Below are 17,909 nucleotides of genomic sequence, written 5' to 3'. Positions count from 1 at the left end.
GTCTTGTCATTAGTCTGCCGCTTTTAGGACAAGAGAAGCTATTAGTAAGTTTCACTTAACTCTGTAGAGATTTGTAGGTGAATTCCATGGAATTTTTGACCAAACTAATCCTCGTCTTCTCTTAATATACCAAACTAGACTCTAGAAACGCTGATAAGTTCATCCTCCCTACCTTTCACTAATAGAACAGGGGTAGCCTTCTTTAAGAATAAGTCTTATTATTTTTGCGTTGTAACTAAATAATAACTTAGTTCTTTTTATATACTAATTTATTATTTTTTAAAATTTATTTTCATACTCTGCCCCTCGAGAAGACAATACTCGACCACTGTTCACTCATTTCATTCTCTCTCTCTCTCTCTCTCTCTCTCTCTCTCTCTAGGTAGTTATGAGCATGACCCTCACTCCTTCAGTGTGTCCATCAACGAGCATCATCACTCTTCACTCATACGAAAACCTTCTTTGCAAGAGCACAGCTCCCCACCTTTCTAAGCTACTGTTTACTCGTGAAATAAGAATAAATTTATTCTAAATAAAACTCCTTATTCTAATATATTAATCCACCATTCTTTCTCATCTTATTCAATACGACTTTTATAAAATAATTTAATAATAATCTATAATTATTATTTTGCTCTTAAATTAGACAACATTTAATTACATATCGGTTGAGATTCTCTCTCTCCACTATTTTTTTTATTAAATAATAGTCATCATAGCCGCAATTTAGGTTTTCCCTTTCATCTTTTTTTTAAAAATATTAGTTATATCATCTACTATTGAGATTTTTTTTTCGAACTAGTAAATTTTGCAAAAATAAAAAAAATATTAAGCCTGCATTACACCGCAGTTAGGCTTATAATCTCGCATTACACCGTAGTACGGGTTTATAACCTCGCATTACACCAGTTAGGCTTACAACCATGTATTAATTCACAATGTTTATTTATTTCTTCTAGTGTATGATTATTTTACATTGAGTGCAGACTTATGACCTCGTATTACACTATAGTGCAGATTTCTAACTTCGCATATATCGCCTGTGGGCTTATAACATTATATTAACCTATAGTGCTTATTTATTTCTTCTAGTGTATTGTTATTTTACATTAAGTGCATGCTTATAATTTAATATTACACTGCAGTGTAGACTTATAACCCTATATTACACCGCAGTACAAGCTTATAATATTATAATAACCTACATTGTATTTATTTTTTCTAGTGTGATTATTTTACATTGAATGCGGGTTTATAACCTCGCATTACACTGTAGTGCAGACTTATAACCTCACATTATATTGTAGTACGGACTTATAACCCTGTATTAACCGTAATGCATATTTATTTATTCTAATGTATAGTTATTTTATATAAAGTGTGGACTTATAACCTCATATCATAATTTTGTGCGTTATTAATATGTCAAAAGCTATCGGTAGCTTCTTTGAATTTTAATTTTAAATTTTTTCTACAGATATTTTGCTAAATAATTCTGTATTTTCTCGAAAAGAAAGACGTCAAACTCTTCTTATATTGAATTTAAGGTATAGTAAATTTCGATAAATAAAGTTGGGGAGAGGCTGCAGATCTTAGTCGAGCTATTTGTAACCGTGGTGGTTAATTAATAATTTTTTTTCTTTTTTATTTAAAAAAAAAGGATATTGCGCCTAATAATGGATGATAGAATATTTGAGCCAATCTGCTACACAGCCTACACTTCGATTCAAGTGGAGATTTTATAATTTTATTTTAATATACTATAATAAATTAGTTTTTAATTACATAGTAGATTCAAGCTACTTACTAATATAAGGGCGTAAAGATACTATTATTTAGTAATTATGATTAAAATAATAATAAATAAAATATAAACTCCTCACGAGTGAGTGAGAGTGAGAGTGAGAGTGAGAGTGCGAGGTTGGTGTCGGACGGTCTCACCGTCTCAGTGTCCGTCGCTGGGTACTGTGCGAAGATTCGCTGCTCTGTATAAATAATTTAATCATTTCCAATCGCCGCTAAATGTTATGTGCTATTTTTCGGATTTCTTTTCGTTCTCCGATCTATCTTACCAACAGTATAGGGTGGGGGTTGGTGACTCTTCCCACCCACCTCGCGATCTCTGCTCCTCTCTTTCTCCTATCGACACGAGAGAAGAAGGCAGCGAGCGAGATGGCCATGGCGAAGGCTCTCAGGAGGCTCTCATCCTCCGCTCTCTCGCGGAGCTCCCTCCGTTACATGGTTCGCATCAATCTCCCTCCCTTTTCATTTTCGTAGTTATGACCGGGGCTGATCCGTTTTACGTGTTTTTCTTGTGGCAATTAATGCACCAGTCTTCTATTCCCAGTGCCACGGTACGATCGGAGGGCCTTGGTTTTTATTTAATCATTTTGTTGGGCATCAAATGGTATTCATTCCTTTTCGATCTGTTCTTGGATCTGCAGTGGACGAAGCAGCTGAATGCTCCGTTGGAGGTTGTGGATCCGGAGATCGCAGACATCATTGAGCTCGAGAAAGCCCGGCAATGGAAGGTGCTTTTCCTTCTTCCTTTTGTCTTCGCTTCTAATAATATATTGCTACTTTGCACGAGCAGCCGTCACAAAATATAGAAAAGAGTTGCAAAAGGTTACCTCGCGATATGCAATTGCTAGGACCAATTGCCACTTATACACATACGTTAATTGTTTTAGTTTCTACTTGAAAGAGAAGAAGGGAAGAGATGGGGAAATTTGTGCAATGATGATTAGTTAAGAGTTGCTTCTTGGAAATTTAATAGGGACTCGAGCTCATACCTTCAGAGAATTTTACATCACTCTCCGTGATGCAAGCGGTGGGATCTGTCATGACTAACAAGTACAGTGAAGGATATCCTGGTGCGAGATACTATGGTGGAAACGAGTAAGATTTTGGTTTTCTTTTGGTCCTTTTTCACTATGTATAAATCACATTGAGCAACTTTTCTAGATTTAGAATTCTTTTATCAAAAGATGGAGAGAAAAAGTGAACTTCTCTTTAATGTTTTGTCTTCCTAAAGTAAGTATATAATCTCCGCTGCACCTCAGCTGATAGTCCTTCTGTTTTTTCCTGATTGTAGGTACATTGACATGGCAGAATCCCTGTGTCAAAAGCGTGCACTGGAAGCTTTTGGCTTAGACCCGGCAAAATGGGGAGGTAAACTTCAAATTCTTGCCATCTTATTTTGCTGGTTCTAATCTTGCTTTTCTTTCCTAGCATGGATTAACATTCAATGTGTTTATTGGGACTAAGCACCCACCCTCTTTATTTTATAAAATCTCTGCATAGTTCTAATATCATTATGTGACCAACAAATGCTCAATGTAGCATTATAATGCAAAAAGCTCCTATATAGTAAACCTATTACAGCTTGATCATCACACTTTGTATCCTATTATATTGTTGTGGTCTAAATATTTTACGATGTGCTACTTTATAATTTTATACTATAGCACCCAGTTTTTGCTCTTGTTAATTCTGTTCCTATATTGCATTATCATTGTTGATTGTTAGATTATCAACGATAAGAAAAACTATTGTTAGTTAATAACTTAAGCTTTTGGAGTAGTTAGTGAATTAATATGGTATCAAAGAAATGAGATATTGAGTTTGAATCGTGCTAGATCTACCTTGTTAGTTAAATAGAAAAAAAAAAACATGTATGTTAAGTCATTTTTTGAGGCCCATCAAAATGTCTCAAGCTCGTAAGTGAGAGAGAACATTGGAATATCGAAGATAAAAAAACCATTCTGCTCTAAGCTTTTGGAATAGTTGGAAGTCGTGTGGTGCAATCCATTCATCTTCCATTCAATGTTCAAAGAGATGTCCGAAATATTTGGTCAAGATCATGTATGATGCATATATTTTTGGCGTATATGTGTTTTCATATGAGTTCAATGTTTAATAATAAGTTATTAATAAATCCAGGAAATGTAAATAGAAAAACTGAAAGGACTTAAAATTTTGAAGAGAAATACAATATAGACAATTATCCCCCTTGAAAATTTGCTGTGTATGCCTTGCAGTAGTTGTAGTGGAAAAGTAGTATAATAAGGCTCTAAAAATCATATACGGGTCCTATGAGATTTCCGTGGGTAGTATGGCATATGGACCACCTTTTATGACAGTGCTTCATTCAATTTATACACAACGTTATCATGCTTGTGAAATAACAACCTTATCATGCTTGTGAAATTTACATACTAGAGAGAGGTTAATAAATTTCTGTGAGTTTTACTTGGATCTACTCTGCTCTTCTTTTAAAGTGAATGTGCAGTCGCTCTCTGGTTCCCCTGCCAACTTTCAAGTATATACGGCATTATTGAAGCCACATGAGAGGATTATGGCCCTTGATCTTCCTCATGGTGGACATCTTTCTCATGGTTACCAGGTTCAGCTTAAGTCCTCTAATTACCTCTTTCTGCTAAAATTAATGTCATTCTGAGACATATGTTTAATGTTTAGTAGCTATGACATTTTCTACGGATCAACCTCTTATACTACACTGTTTGAATTTCGAATTAAGTCCTATTGTTTTGATTCGTACAACAATGGCAATAGGACTATCCTCACGGTTCTGTCTATAGTTTCAGTTCTTTGGTCTTGGACTACCCTCACGCTTCTGTTGTGTATGGATATTGCAGACTGATACCAAGAAGATATCTGCTGTTTCTATATTCTTTGAAACAATGCCATATAGGTTAAATGAGAGTACCGGCTACATTGACTATGACCAGGTGGCTGCTCTGCTTTATTTCTCTTATTCTATTATTTTCTTGTCCCATACTTTTTACTTGACTCATTTTTCTATGCTGAAAATTTGACTCTTCATTACCTTTTTATCTGTAAATGACTTTTGTCCTGTCATAGTCTACATGGAAAGAACAAATGGTTTCAGAAGCACATCTTTTTTTTGTTGTATTTATTGCAACTCCAGTACAGTGAACTTTTATCATGATAATCTCAAATGATAGAAATAAAATCTTCTTCGCACAATTACTTTCTGCAAGCTATGTAGTTCCCAGCTGATTTCTCAGTGTCATGCCTCTCAATATGAAATTTAACTGAGAGACCCGTAGTTTATGGCTTTGTGCAATATTTTTCTATTTGTACTTAAAATATTCTTCTGAATACAGTTGGAGAAAAGTGCTACTCTCTTCAGACCCAAATTAATAGTTGCTGGAGCTAGTGCATATGCCCGCCTCTATGATTATTCACGCATTCGAAAGGCAAGCTTTCATAAAATCCTTCTCATCTATAAGAAATTATTTTCTCATATTACATATTTCTTGTGTTGATTAGTAGTCATGTAGCTTTACCTAAGTCTGGAATTGGCAGGTATGTGACAAGCAGAAAGCGATACTTCTAGCAGATATGGCACATATCAGTGGACTAGTTGCAGCTGGTGTCATTCCATCTCCTTTCGAGTATGCAGATGTAGTGACAACAACAACTCACAAGTCACTTCGTGGGCCACGTGGAGCCATGATCTTTTTCAGGAAGGGAGTAAAAGAAATAAACAAACAAGGGCAAGAGGTCAGTTATCAGTTCATGGTATCTTGTGGCTGTATAATCTTCTCTTGCCAACTTATATGATCTAGCAAATAATGAAAATAAGTGTTATTTTTTTCTGAAGGTTATGTATGACCTGGAAGATAAGATCAATGCTGCTGTCTTCCCTGGTCTTCAAGGGGGTCCTCACAATCACACAATTGCTGGCTTAGCTGTTGCACTGAAACAGGTTTTCATCAGTTGTTCTTCAATTTTGAAATCTTGTGCAAATAAATATAATCTCTGAAATAGGGCAAATGAAACAAGTAGTAGCTATTCATGTGAACATATTTGCAAGTAATTGCTTCATTTCTTATGTGCTGATCCATGATACGCTATCCTTTGTTAATTTGCTAGAACCCTATGATTTCCAAACATCTATTCTACATACTGAGATATACTGGCAAGTGGAGTAATTTCAACTTTTAGTTCTTTGCCGCTTTTTAACCAGATAAAAAACATCTTGACATAAATATGTTCAGTTTCAAAATCAACAACTTTAGTAATAACATTCTTCTAGAGTTCATCTTTATTGTTGCTGGACAAAATCTCATGGCTTGTGTCAAGAATCTGGAATGTCCTCTTGAGATCTCTATGAGATGATCGTTGTTCTCCTGAAGTTTTCCTTATCTCTTCAAAAGAAACGGCTAAACACATGCATATTGCATCCATTTAGTACTAGGAAGACTGAAGATCCTTGTCAGGAACATCTTCAACAAGTTACTGCACTTCATTAGTTTCTCATTTCTCAAGAACAAGGTTGTCAAATTGCCTAGGTGGACCTGGGCACTAACTTTCAAATGGCCTAAGTAATTGACATACATCATTAGGCCCTCAAATAGGTGCGCTATTAGTGCTGCAGTAGCCTTGACGAATACTTCATATCACATAACCCTCCTTTTTCATCATAATTATGTTTGTAAGTTTTTTCTTTTCTTTATTGTGCAATTGCAGGCAACAACTCCAGAGTATAAATCCTATCAGGAGCAAGTCCTCAGTAACTGTGCAAAATTTGCTCAGGTACAATGTCTGATTTGTGCTTCTCTCACCTTTGCTATACTTGATTGTCATTTCATAATTAAATGTTCTACTCATACTTCATGTGTGAACCTTATAATGTACAAGATTTAGTTCATGGCTTCATTCCACAACTTGTCAGTGTATGCACACATTTGCATATAAAATAGCATGCCCAAGGTTAACTGTACATGATCTGTGAGACGTTGCTAGTATTTGCCGCTTGCATTTTGCATATCCTTGTGGCATGCTTCAAGAGATCTTGCTAGTGTTTAAAATTGAAATTTTTTTCCTCCCATTATGATCCTAAGCAAATTATTTCATATTAACCTAATCCAGTTAGCATTATATGATCTTCAATGTTATTCTAAAGAATTTCATATTTGCTATGCCACTGGAGTTGGTAATACTATGTTATTAACTAGTGCATTGAAATCACATGCAGTGCTTAATTGAGAAAGGCTATGATCTTGTCTCTGGTGGAACGGAAAATCATTTAGTCTTGGTGAATTTGAAGAACAAGGTAACAATAAAATATACCTAATTTTTCGTAATGCAAATTTACGTGTACTTCTCCATGTTATGATTATATCAGTAGGTAGAATTTATTTATTCTTTTGTGCTAGTAACTTTTTTCATACCTGTTCATTCTATCAGCAGGTAGACATTCATGTATTTACTTGCTGGAATCATTAATCATTCCCATCCTCATGTCCTTGTCCACAGTTGATTTATGTTATATCTCGTGCGGAGGGTTTTTGGCCTTTTTTTGGGGGTAGCTGTTTGGTGTCTTTCATGTAGTTGTTGGTTCGCTCTACTTATAACATGCCAAACTTCTCCAAATTCTTCTTCAGGGGATTGATGGGTCTAGAGTTGAAAAGGTGTTGGAATTAGTTCATATTGCAGCTAACAAGAACACAGTACCTGGTGACATATCAGCCATGGTACCTGGAGGCATTAGGATGGGTATAACCATTTCCTGTTCTGATATGTGCACGTATAATAAGTACATCAAAATTTACTGTCTCCTATCTGCTAATTCAGGAACCCCTGCTCTTACATCTAGAGGATTTGATCAGGAGGACTTTGCAAAAGTTGCTGACTTTTTCGATACTGCAGTTAAATTAGCATTGAAGATTAAGGCTGGAACCAAAGGTTCTACAGATTTCTACTGTTACTGAAATTACTGCTATTAATTCATGCTTTTAGATGTCTACATTCGTTTGGTTAATAATCTTAATCTTACTAGATTGGTTTATCTTGTCATGCTAGGAGGGCAAAAACTGAAGGACTTTCTAGCCACCATTGCAACAGATGCCGGCTTCCAATCTGAGATTGCAAAACTACGTCATGAGGTGGAGGAATTTGCAAAGCAGTTTCCAACAATTGGATTTGAGAAAGAAAGTATGAAGTACAATAACTGATGAAGAGGGATTACAATAAGCAAGGTATAATTATCAGGAAAATACATAAACTAATGAAACTTAACATTTTTTTTTTCTTTAGTAGCTTATTTATTTGATACCAGGATTTGGATGTAGTTGTGCGACTTCTAGTTCAAAATAGGTGAACCCTGGGAGACTTTTGCTAGCTAACTTTTGTGCCTATTCATTTGACTGATTGCCCTAGAATTTGAACCATTCTATATTTTTAAGTGTCGAGTAGATGATGTGGCGTACATTCAGGATTTGAACATCCAATTAGCAAATTTTCTAGTTCTTCATGGAGCATGATAGGTTCTTCCACTTTTCATGTTTTTCTTGTCTTTTTTTCCTTAGTGGAAGATTTGGTATGGCTATATGATGAGAAGGCAAACATATAACCTAGAAAACTGTCTTTAAGGCGGAAACTGATTATGCTCTCTTTGCAGCAAGAAGAAGCTAATATTCAGAGGACCTATGTGATTGGAGGAGTGATTCTACTGGAGCAAATACATATAAAAGTACGTGGAACTTTGTGAATTGATTTTCCTTCCCAGATATGTACTAATTTGTCAGCATTGCTGTGCTTTCTGGCAGCATACGTAAACATGCAGCTCAATCTGGTTTTTTGTGGTGAATAAATACATATGCCTTGGTTTGGGCTATTTTTTCCTGACAAAGCCTTATACTGGTGTAACTTTATAATCCACAAAAGAGGATTCAGCCTACGTGGAATATTTACAGGACACTCATGCCATTATCTGTAACTTTATCAGTCACAGATTCGGTATATTGCATTATTTTCTGGGAATTGGAACTTAAATAAGCCAACGTGGATGCATCTCTCATAAAAGAAGCAATTTTTAAATGATAACAGCTGTTTACAGAGATATAGCTTATTGTAAGAATTAAGGACAAGAAAACTGATTTGCTTCTTTAATGAATCTTGTTGTCTCCCAATCCTTTATACCAGCTACTCCAAAATTGAATCAATAGTTATGTGTGTCATCCTACTCATGTCTCAATGTCGTGGCTGCACATCATGACAGAGCTCCTGAGAAACTAGAAGGCTGTTATCCTGAACACCATATCCAAGTTTAGTGTTAGAATTTGACTTCCTGTACAGTTAAATCAATTACTCATGGAATCAATAAACAGCATGGCCAATGGAGTAGTACTTAAATAGTTAAAATAGACTCATTATCATATGAGTGTATTTGAGTTCAGAAGTACCGATTTAACTAGGACACAATTTAAATTTTCACTTCGGCTAGCATTTTCCTAGAAACAAAGCTCAAATGAGCTTATCATTTGTCCCATGGGAATTAAATCTATAGTAATGCCATTAATAAAGAGGGATTGGTGGCACTCCGAGTACAGTATTTGGCAAGCACGTTGCGTAGAATATTCATCCGCCTCCCTTACAATGTTGTGATTCACTTTATACGCTAAAATTAGGACGCCCACGGCTCACCGTTATCAACGGTTTAACGACCATTTCCCACCAGCGGACGTACGCATTCACCGGCCTCCTCCCTTCCTCTTTGGCCTCTCATGCATGCTCTCCTCTCCTATCTATATACACTTACACCCCCTCCCCTTCTCCAACCTTTAGTTCTATCCACTCTTCCTTCCTCCTCTACCTACCTTCCTTTTTCTCTTCCATTATTATTGATCAAGAGTACGTCAAAGCTTTAGATTTGTGGTGATTGTGTTTGGCGGTACAATGAGAGAGAGTGGCGGGAGCGCCGCCATGTTGGCGGAGCCCAGCAAGTACCCGGGCGACCATCCCCTGCCGCACTCCGACCCAATGTTCAAATACTCTGCGGTGACCGACGACGACTTCTCCAACCGGCATAGCAGCTCGTCGGCGGCGGCGGCCAGCAGCACCGGGTACAGCTCCGACTACCCGAGCTGCGCGAGCGGCGAGTGCACCCCCTACGCCATGTCCCCTTGGAATCAGACCGTCTCCCCCTACTACAGCTCCCCCTGGGCCCATCACATCATCGCCTCCGCCGGCTACGACGATCAGGACAACGACAACAACGGCGACAGCGGCGACGGCGCGTTGGCGGGGACCAGCCTGATCGGTTCGCTGGTGCGGGAGGAGGGGCACATCTACTCGCTGGCGGCGAAGGGGGACATGCTGTACACGGGGTCGGACAGCAAGAACATCCGGGTGTGGAGGAAGCAGCAGGACATGGCCGGGTTCAAGTGCAGCAGCGGCCTCGTCAAGGCCATTGTCATCGCCGGCGACCGCATCTTTACCGGGCATCAGGACGGCAAGATCCGGGTGTGGCGGGCGTCGCCCAAGAACCCCGCCACCCACAAGCGCGTCGGTAGTCTCCCCCGCCTCAAGGACTTCATTCGCAGCTCCCTTAACCCCTCAAATTACAGGTTGACGTTTGCTACCTTCTCCACAAAAAAAAAAAAAAAGGGATAGTTTTAAATTTTTTTTTTTATTACGTTTGTTAATGATAGAGAGGTGCGACGCAACCATAGCGCTCTGTGGATCCGGCACTCCGACGCCATATCGTGCCTCAGCCCCACCGAGGACCAGGGACTACTCTACTCCGGATCATGGGATAAGACCTTCAAAGTATGGCGTATCGCCGACTCTAAGTGCCTCGAGTCCGTCGCCGCCCATGACGACACCGTCAACTCTGTCGTCGCCGCTTTCAGTGGGCTTGTCTTCACTGGTTCAGCGGATGGCACCGTAAAGGTTGGTATTCTCTTTTATTCTCATGTATAAAAGAAAGTCCCTGTTTTGGTATTCTAGTCAACGGCTACACCAAAAAGAAAGTCTTACCCAAGATATTTTGGAAGAGTACCCTTCCTCTACGCTTAAATTAGAGGTGGGCTCGAATAATTCCTTAATTCATATAATCATATGTGATGATGGAGAATTTTTTGTAGTCCATATTACAGCTGATTAATTATTTTGAAAGTCTTATGCTTTTTGGCTATGTTAATTCGGATGAAAAACTTACGAATTTCATGTTAATTATAAGTGAAGATAGTTAAGTAATATAAAATGAAGTGGAAAGAAGGTAAAATGTAATTAACCAAACCATATTTTTCATTTACATCAATAGAAGCAAAACAATTACGAAACGTTTGATCTCTTTGTTTGCAGGTGTGGCGGAGGGAGCTGCAAGGGAAGAGGACGAAGCACGTGGCGGTGCAGACCCTCCTGAAGCAGGAGTGCGCCGTGACGGCGCTGGTGGTGAGCCCGACGGCGCCCATCCTCTACTGCGGTTCCTCTGACGGGATCGTCAACTTCTGGGAGGGCGAGAGGCACCTCTCCCACGGCGGCATCCTGCAGGGCCACAAGATGGCCGTGCTCTGCCTCGCCGCCGAGGGGAACCTCGTCCTCAGCGGCTCTGCCGACAAGACCATCTGCGTGTGGCGGAGGGAGGGAGGGGCCCACTCCTGCCTCTCCGTCCTCTCAGGCCACACCGGGCCCATCAAGTGCCTCGCCATCGTCGACGACCAACTCGAAGACCGCCGCCACCACCCCGGCGCCGCCTCCACCTCCGCCAGCTGGATCGTCTACAGCGGGAGCCTCGACAAGTCGGTGAAGGTGTGGCGGGTGTCGGAGGAGGCGCCGCAGGCGCTGCTGCGGGGCCCGCAGCACGTGCCGGTGGCTTGACGATCAATTATAACACCATCATGATTATACTCGGGAGCTGATGATGATGATGATGATATATATGGGCTTCATGGTGAAATAATAAACCGTGTCTGGGTGCTCTACTACTCTTCAATTACTGAGCTGCGATCTGAGTGATTTTTTTTTTGTTTTCTTCTTGAGATTTCTGATAGTATCCTTGCAAAGAATTTGTAATAGCATTTAAATTCTTTAATTGTGTCCTTGATTACGGAATAATAGTCTTATCATTACTGTCACAAATTAACATTCTTAGTAGTGATTCGGTGTAAAGATATAAGTTGAACGAGTCATATCCAACCTTATTAAAATTGTGTAATTCACCTATTATTGATAAATTGAGTAATCGGTGGAGTCAGTCATGGTCTTGGACGCTTTGCCGGATTGGTTGGATAATTTGTTCGGATGTCCAACTAATGCGATATTTTAACAGACTCCATCATGCAACTCCACGGAACGGGTGCGGGGAGGCCTAACGTGTGACTGAGAATTGTTACCAAACTCTCTTGCTCATGATTGATTATTTTACTTAATATGCAGCAGTTCGATTCTTTGAATCGTTTAAAAGGCGAAACCGCGTTTTGACAAATTGGCATCCACATCACATGCGTGATGCTCTTCCAATTTCCACTAGCCAGGCCCAGGCCAGACCTTGGATTTTCTTCTCTCCAAGAAGCCAATTTCCCCATCGCCGTAGCACCCCGTAGCCCATACGGAGATTAAGGTTAAGCTTCCTATAGCTATAGGGATACTGAATTATTATTATTATTATTATTATTATTATTATCTCTCTTTTCTTCCACACGGATTCCTTTGGATTTTGTGGGGAAGTCTGGCATTGAAAAGTAAACGACAAATTAATATTAATCCATAGCCTGGTGGTTCTTTTAAAACCTTCCAATTCCGATGTGTCTCTGTGGATAGTGGCAATCATATATAGATAGTACTTGTAAGTGTGGAATTACATAGTACTAACTAGTTCTCTTCGTAATGGATGAAGTGCTTCGATTCTAACCAAATCATCGCAACCATGGAGATCCTTCTCCTCCTCCTCCTCCTCCTCCTTTCCCTTCTTTCTTCTCACTTCGCCATCTCCTCCCCCACCTCCAATTGCAGCCGTACCTGCGGCCCAACCACCGTCCCCTACCCCTTCGGCTTCTCCCCTTCCTGCCCCATCCCCCTCAATTGCTCCAAATCCGCAGAAACCCTCGTCGGGGGATTCTCGATCCGCAACATCACCTCCGACGCCCTCCTGATCCGTCTCCCTCCTAACTGCACCCGCCCGATCCAGTCCTTGAACAGCCTCTACTCCCCCAACTACGCGATGACGTGGCGCAATGGCCTCTTCCTGCGCCGCTGCTCCGGTCCCCCTTCCGACTGCGTCGTCCCCTCCGCGTTGCTCCTCCCGCCCAACTCGTCCAGTTGTGATAACATCACTTGCGTCCCCTGCCCGAACAACTCCGGCTTCTTGAAACCCAACGAAGCTTCCGGCACCGGATGCAGCTTCCTGTACACCTCCGTCGCCTACTCTGGCGGCGGGCTGTTCCCGTCCCTGGAGCTGAGTACGGCGGAGCTCGGGTGGTGGCTCGAGGGCACGTGCCGGTGCTCCGACGATGCCAATTGCACGCGTCTGACATCGCCGGTCACCAATAAACCGGCCTTCAGGTGCGCTTGCCATGATGGGTTCCAAGGGGATGGATTCCGCAATGGAACTGGTTGCCGGAGAGGTTAGTTCAGGGTCATATCGGTCATTTGCTCTCTTTTTTTTAAGTGTGTTAATAAGGTCTTGAGCCGGTGGCCCTAGTAGAATAATTCGTAGTTGCCATCAGCTTACGGCTTGCCCGGCCGTGATCTATGGTGGTTCATATTCTTCGGTTGACTTTGGTATTTAAGCAAACTGATACTTTGAAAAATAGTGTTAGATTAATAGAATAATAACTCTTATCGCCGATGGTTTGTTAGTTTAATTGGCTACTTTGACATAGGTGCATCCGTTGAGAAATTTTGGAACATTATGATCTTTAGTGTACAACCATTGCACATGGATCTTACTATGAAGCAAATAATTATATGGGTTTATACTTTATAGTCAAACATTTAGGTTAGTTTAACAAATATGCTTTTGGAATTACTTCTGACTCTATTGCTATTACCTTTTGCATTTTGTATCAGTGGTTGAGCGTAAATGCAATCCTTCCAAGTATTTGTCTGGAAGATGCGGCGGCATTACCAGAGTTGGAGTTCTTATTGGTGGTAAATTTTCTTTGCTACTATTAACTGAGAACATATTACTACTGTATGCTAATTGAATATGAGAGATGGAAGTAGGAGGGTTTAACAATTTAAACTGTTCATGCTTAATGCTATTGGCTCTTTAGATCACAAATTGGCATCCTTGTTTTTCATACTTTTTATTTTCGATCACTCCATGAGAAGCAACTTCTTTGGCAGGGATTATTGCTGGAGCTGTCACAACAGCTGGTTTGGTTTTCTTTTGCTATCTCTTCCGGAAGCGATCATCTTCTTCGCGAAACCAGAGAATCACTAGACGCCTGCTTTCTCAAGCATCCTGCACAATTCCCCTCTACTCCTATAAGGACATTGAGAGAGCCACAAATGGCTTCTCGGAGACCCAATTTCTAGGCACCGGTGCTTACGGAACTGTTTATGGTGGCACACTCAGCAATGGCAAATCAGTTGCTATTAAAAAGATTAAAAAACGAGATGCTGATGCTACCGAACAAGTCATGAATGAGATCAAGCTTCTCTCCTCAGTGAGCCATCCAAACCTGGTCCGACTCTTGGGTTGCTGCATTGAGAAAGAGGAACAAATCCTAATATATGAGTTCATGCCTAATGGAACACTATCTCAGCACTTGCAGAGGGAGCGAGGTCCTTCTCTCCCTTGGACTGTCCGTTTAACAATTGCTACTGAGACTGCAAAGGCTATAGCTTACCTCCATTCTGCCATCAATCCACCGATATACCATCGTGACATAAAATCTAGCAACATACTGTTAGATTACAAGTACAATTCAAAAGTTGCGGACTTTGGACTTTCTAGGATGGGCATGACTGAGTTATCACACATCTCAACGACGCCACAGGGCACTCCTGGGTATCTTGATCCTCAATATCATCAGAATTTCCACCTGTCTGACAAAAGTGATGTCTATAGCTTCGGAGTTGTGCTCGTGGAGATTATAAGTGCACTGAAAGTAGTGGACTTCAACAGAGTGCAGAATGAGGTAAATTTGGCTGCATTGGCTATTAATAAGATAGGGAAAGGAGACATCGATGAGATCATAGACCCATATATTGAGCCTCATAGAGATGCCTGGACACTCTCCTCCATTCACAAGGTGGCAGAACTTGCATTTAGGTGCCTAGCATTCCACAGAGATATGAGACCCTCCATGACGGAAGTGGCTGATGAATTGGAACAAATCAGGCTAAGTGGGTGGGCTCCATCATTAGATGAGAACAAGTTCATGTCAGCATCATCATCGGTATCTTCAGTATCTACAAATTGCACGGATAAGTCACAAAAGGTATCAAAGAGCAGGAAGTTAGTTTTAGTCAATTCTGTGTTGGAGGAAATGAAGGTGGATTCCCCTGTTTCTGTGCATGATCCATGGTTCAGTGATCAAAGCTCTCCTTCAAAGAGTAGCTTGTTGGGTAATGCAGTACTTTGATCTGAATCACTGTAGTTTGTAGTAAAATTTCCTTTTGACCAAAATACAGTCCTACAGAAAATTTTAGCATTGATTTGATTTGCATTTCATTGAAGTCTTATTTGTCTTTTCCTTTATACTTTTTCACAATTCTTCTGTTTATTCTGTGATTTTGAGCTTCAACCTTGAAGTATTAGCTAATATGGTAACATATCAGTGAGTTACCTTGGGCGTGCCTATTGATAGGTATTCTGTGCACATACCAACATATTTTCCCTATTTGGTAAGTTTAATGGTGGATTTCATGTTGCTATTCATGTTAATATTACAGAGCATTGCCCTGTCTTGATCGAGCATGGCTTTCTATTGCCTCTTATCCTGTTTTAAGCTCTTGAGTGTTGGTAGAAGCATGTACATAGCTTCCGGTGCTATTGAGAATGAATATGGTAGCCTAAGTAGCTGCAGAAGGTTGGCTCAATAAAGCATGGATTCTTGATTGCACAAAGGAATTGCAATGGTTAAAGCTATAGTACATCTACCTCTCAACTAAGGAAGCAAGGATGCAATAGGAAAGCATATAAAATAGAAGTCTGGATATCAAACTCTGCAGGAGTTTCTTGATTTTCATCATCATCTCTAGCTTTTAGGTTTTGTGAATGGGATGTTCAGCAACTGTATGTTGCATAGTAAAAAGAGTGCCTAAAGGTGGACATGATTACAAGTATTAGAAGCCGCTAGTTCTGCAGTTCAGTGCAAGTCACTTCGTGCCTTTGATGCAGAAAATTGGTCTTCTCGGAAATGGTATAGGGAACTGTTTCATCTCTTCTGGCAAGAGGTTGGATTCCCAAGATACTCTGGTGGAAGTGGTGGAGGTGTAAATCTGCTATGGGAGGATATGTAATTCATCAAGCAAATCCAACAAAGCTACTTGTCATCTCGTAGCACTAATCAGGAGTTTCAGAAGCTTAGCATAGATTTTGTTGAGAGATAGCAGTCGTTCACAAGGTAAAAAAATTTGGGAAGAGCTAATTGGAATCAAAGCCTATAGAGTGGTTTAGAGCATCCAACAAGGAAATAGCTCACATTATTTAGTTGATTGTGATATCTAGTTGCTTAAATCATGTTATGGGTGGTCGTTTCCATAAGGTGTCTAGATATTTTTCAGAGGTTACAGCAGCTATCCAATCTCCATACAGGGGTCTATACTGGAGTCAGAATAGATCGAGAAGTTTCATGTGGAGAGCCATTGAACCATATGTTATAGTGCATGGCCACTTAAATGTCATGCTATGGTTACCAGATACCAGTTTTCAGGTTGTACATGCATCACTAAGAAGAGGTTCCAAAAGTTCAAACCCATATCTTTAAGTCAGGTATATTGGCTTATCACAACTACTATAAACTTCTTGTCATTTGAGTTTCTTGTTCTTTTATCTTTCATCAGATTGTTGCTAAGCTATAGATGACTTGTGGGCAGAATTTTAATATCGCAAGCTTGTATGCACATTCTTGTCTTCAGTGCTTTTGCATCAGAAAATCTATTGCCACATACTGCGCAGGCCATTTGGAACATAATTAAGAGGTTCAAATAGGAAGAACTTAATGGTTTTTATATTATATAACGTTTTTAGAGTTTGACAGATGACAGAAGTCTGTCTGTTGATGAGGTACTTTGACCTGAAAATAGTTCTTTCTCTTCGACAACCAGGCATCTCTGTTTATGATTCTCTGTCTACAGAACTACTGAGAATTGATGAGGTACTCAACCTTCTCCAATGAAACTTATTTCCATCGTGTACTTTATTCAAGGAAATTTTATGATGCTTTATTTTCTCATGTATGGTAGCTCAGTGTTTGCCTGGATGAGTTCCAAAATTGTTATCTTCTTGCATATAATGTTTTTTCAAGGGTTTAAGGTTCAGGTAGGTTCTTTTGAAGACACCTATTTCACTGAAGGACATGTATTCTGAATTTACAGGTTGGGTGGACATCCCTAGTGCTAATTCTCGATATTTTGTTTTCCTTTGAAAAAAAAATCACTGCTATTCTCTCATGTTTGCTAGATTATATGCTTCAACTGATCCTGCAATCTATCTGTATTAAAATCTTGTTCTACCATATATGTATCAATGGAAACTTCAATTCAAAATGAGAAGTATCTTTCTCAGAGTTTCAAGAATTTGTCAAAGAATATGTGTTGGCATGGAACTAGGGTGAGAATGGGTCGGATTAAATCCGACGTGATCCTATTTTGTATCCAAATTATGTCGGATATGAGTTGAGATTTTTCGATCCATCTTGATATCTAAATTTGTGTCTATCTAAATTTGTGTCTATATCTATTCAGATAGTTTATGCAGATATAAGTGAGTTCAAAAATAATATTTCAATTAATATTTACATATTATCTAGTTTAAATACTATGAAAATTGTGATATGAAAGATTTATCTTATACTTTATATAAATTCCAATCGGTCTTCGCCCCTACATGAAAGTCTCCTCCTTTCAATTATAATGGGCTTACAGAGAGTAACTAGCTTTTGCAAAATTAAAGAAACACA

The 17,909-nt window shown here is 39.7% G+C and overlaps 3 protein-coding genes across 6 annotated transcripts; all 3 read left to right on the top strand.

Moving 5' to 3' along the window:
• The first annotated feature begins 1,936 nt into the window (after positions 1-1,936).
• On the top strand, positions 1,937-8,770 carry LOC140774434 (serine hydroxymethyltransferase, mitochondrial-like). Of its 3 annotated transcripts, XR_012106594.1 has the most exons (17): positions 1,938-2,241; positions 2,334-2,354; positions 2,445-2,531; positions 2,777-2,898; positions 3,095-3,171; positions 4,281-4,405; positions 4,659-4,751; positions 5,151-5,243; positions 5,353-5,550; positions 5,651-5,755; positions 6,520-6,585; positions 7,028-7,105; positions 7,437-7,548; positions 7,627-7,737; positions 7,855-8,030; positions 8,453-8,524; positions 8,601-8,770. XR_012106594.1 is itself a non-coding variant. In XM_073117436.1 (16 exons), exons 1-15 carry the CDS (start codon positions 2,023-2,025, stop codon positions 8,004-8,006), a joined length of 1,659 nt encoding a protein of 552 aa, XP_072973537.1. In that variant the 5' UTR covers positions 1,938-2,022; the 3' UTR covers positions 8,007-8,030; positions 8,453-8,770. The 3 variants fall into 3 exon arrangements, 2 of the variants coding, with proteins under 2 accessions (XP_072973538.1, XP_072973537.1); XM_073117436.1 differs by having other exon boundaries at positions 8,453-8,770; XM_073117437.1 differs by lacking the exon at positions 2,334-2,354 and having other exon boundaries at positions 1,937-2,241; positions 8,453-8,770.
• Positions 8,771-9,249: 479 nt separating this feature from the next.
• On the top strand, positions 9,250-11,971 carry LOC140773968 (protein JINGUBANG-like). 2 transcript variants are annotated; one of them, XM_073116770.1, is made up of 3 exons: positions 9,250-10,400; positions 10,506-10,725; positions 11,140-11,971. In XM_073116770.1, exons 1-3 carry the CDS (start codon positions 9,730-9,732, stop codon positions 11,653-11,655), a joined length of 1,407 nt encoding a protein of 468 aa, XP_072972871.1. In that variant the 5' UTR covers positions 9,250-9,729; the 3' UTR covers positions 11,656-11,971. The 2 variants fall into 2 exon arrangements, with proteins under 2 accessions (XP_072972871.1, XP_072972870.1); XM_073116769.1 differs by having other exon boundaries at positions 10,485-10,725.
• Positions 11,972-12,338: 367 nt separating this feature from the next.
• On the top strand, positions 12,339-15,483 carry LOC140774220 (wall-associated receptor kinase-like 14). Its single transcript, XM_073117124.1, has 3 exons — positions 12,339-13,400; positions 13,846-13,926; positions 14,125-15,483. The coding sequence occupies exons 1-3, from the start codon at positions 12,668-12,670 to the stop codon at positions 15,366-15,368; spliced, it is 2,058 nt and encodes a 685-aa protein (XP_072973225.1). The 5' UTR covers positions 12,339-12,667; the 3' UTR covers positions 15,369-15,483.
• Positions 15,484-17,909: the final 2,426 nt, after the last annotated feature.

The sequence above is a fragment of the Typha angustifolia genome, chromosome 13 (genome assembly GCF_048772165.1).
Source record: "Typha angustifolia cultivar Huaian chromosome 13, ASM4877216v1, whole genome shotgun sequence".
NCBI lineage: Eukaryota > Viridiplantae > Streptophyta > Magnoliopsida > Poales > Typhaceae > Typha > Typha angustifolia.
This window is presented reverse-complemented; position numbering and strand designations above follow the sequence as displayed.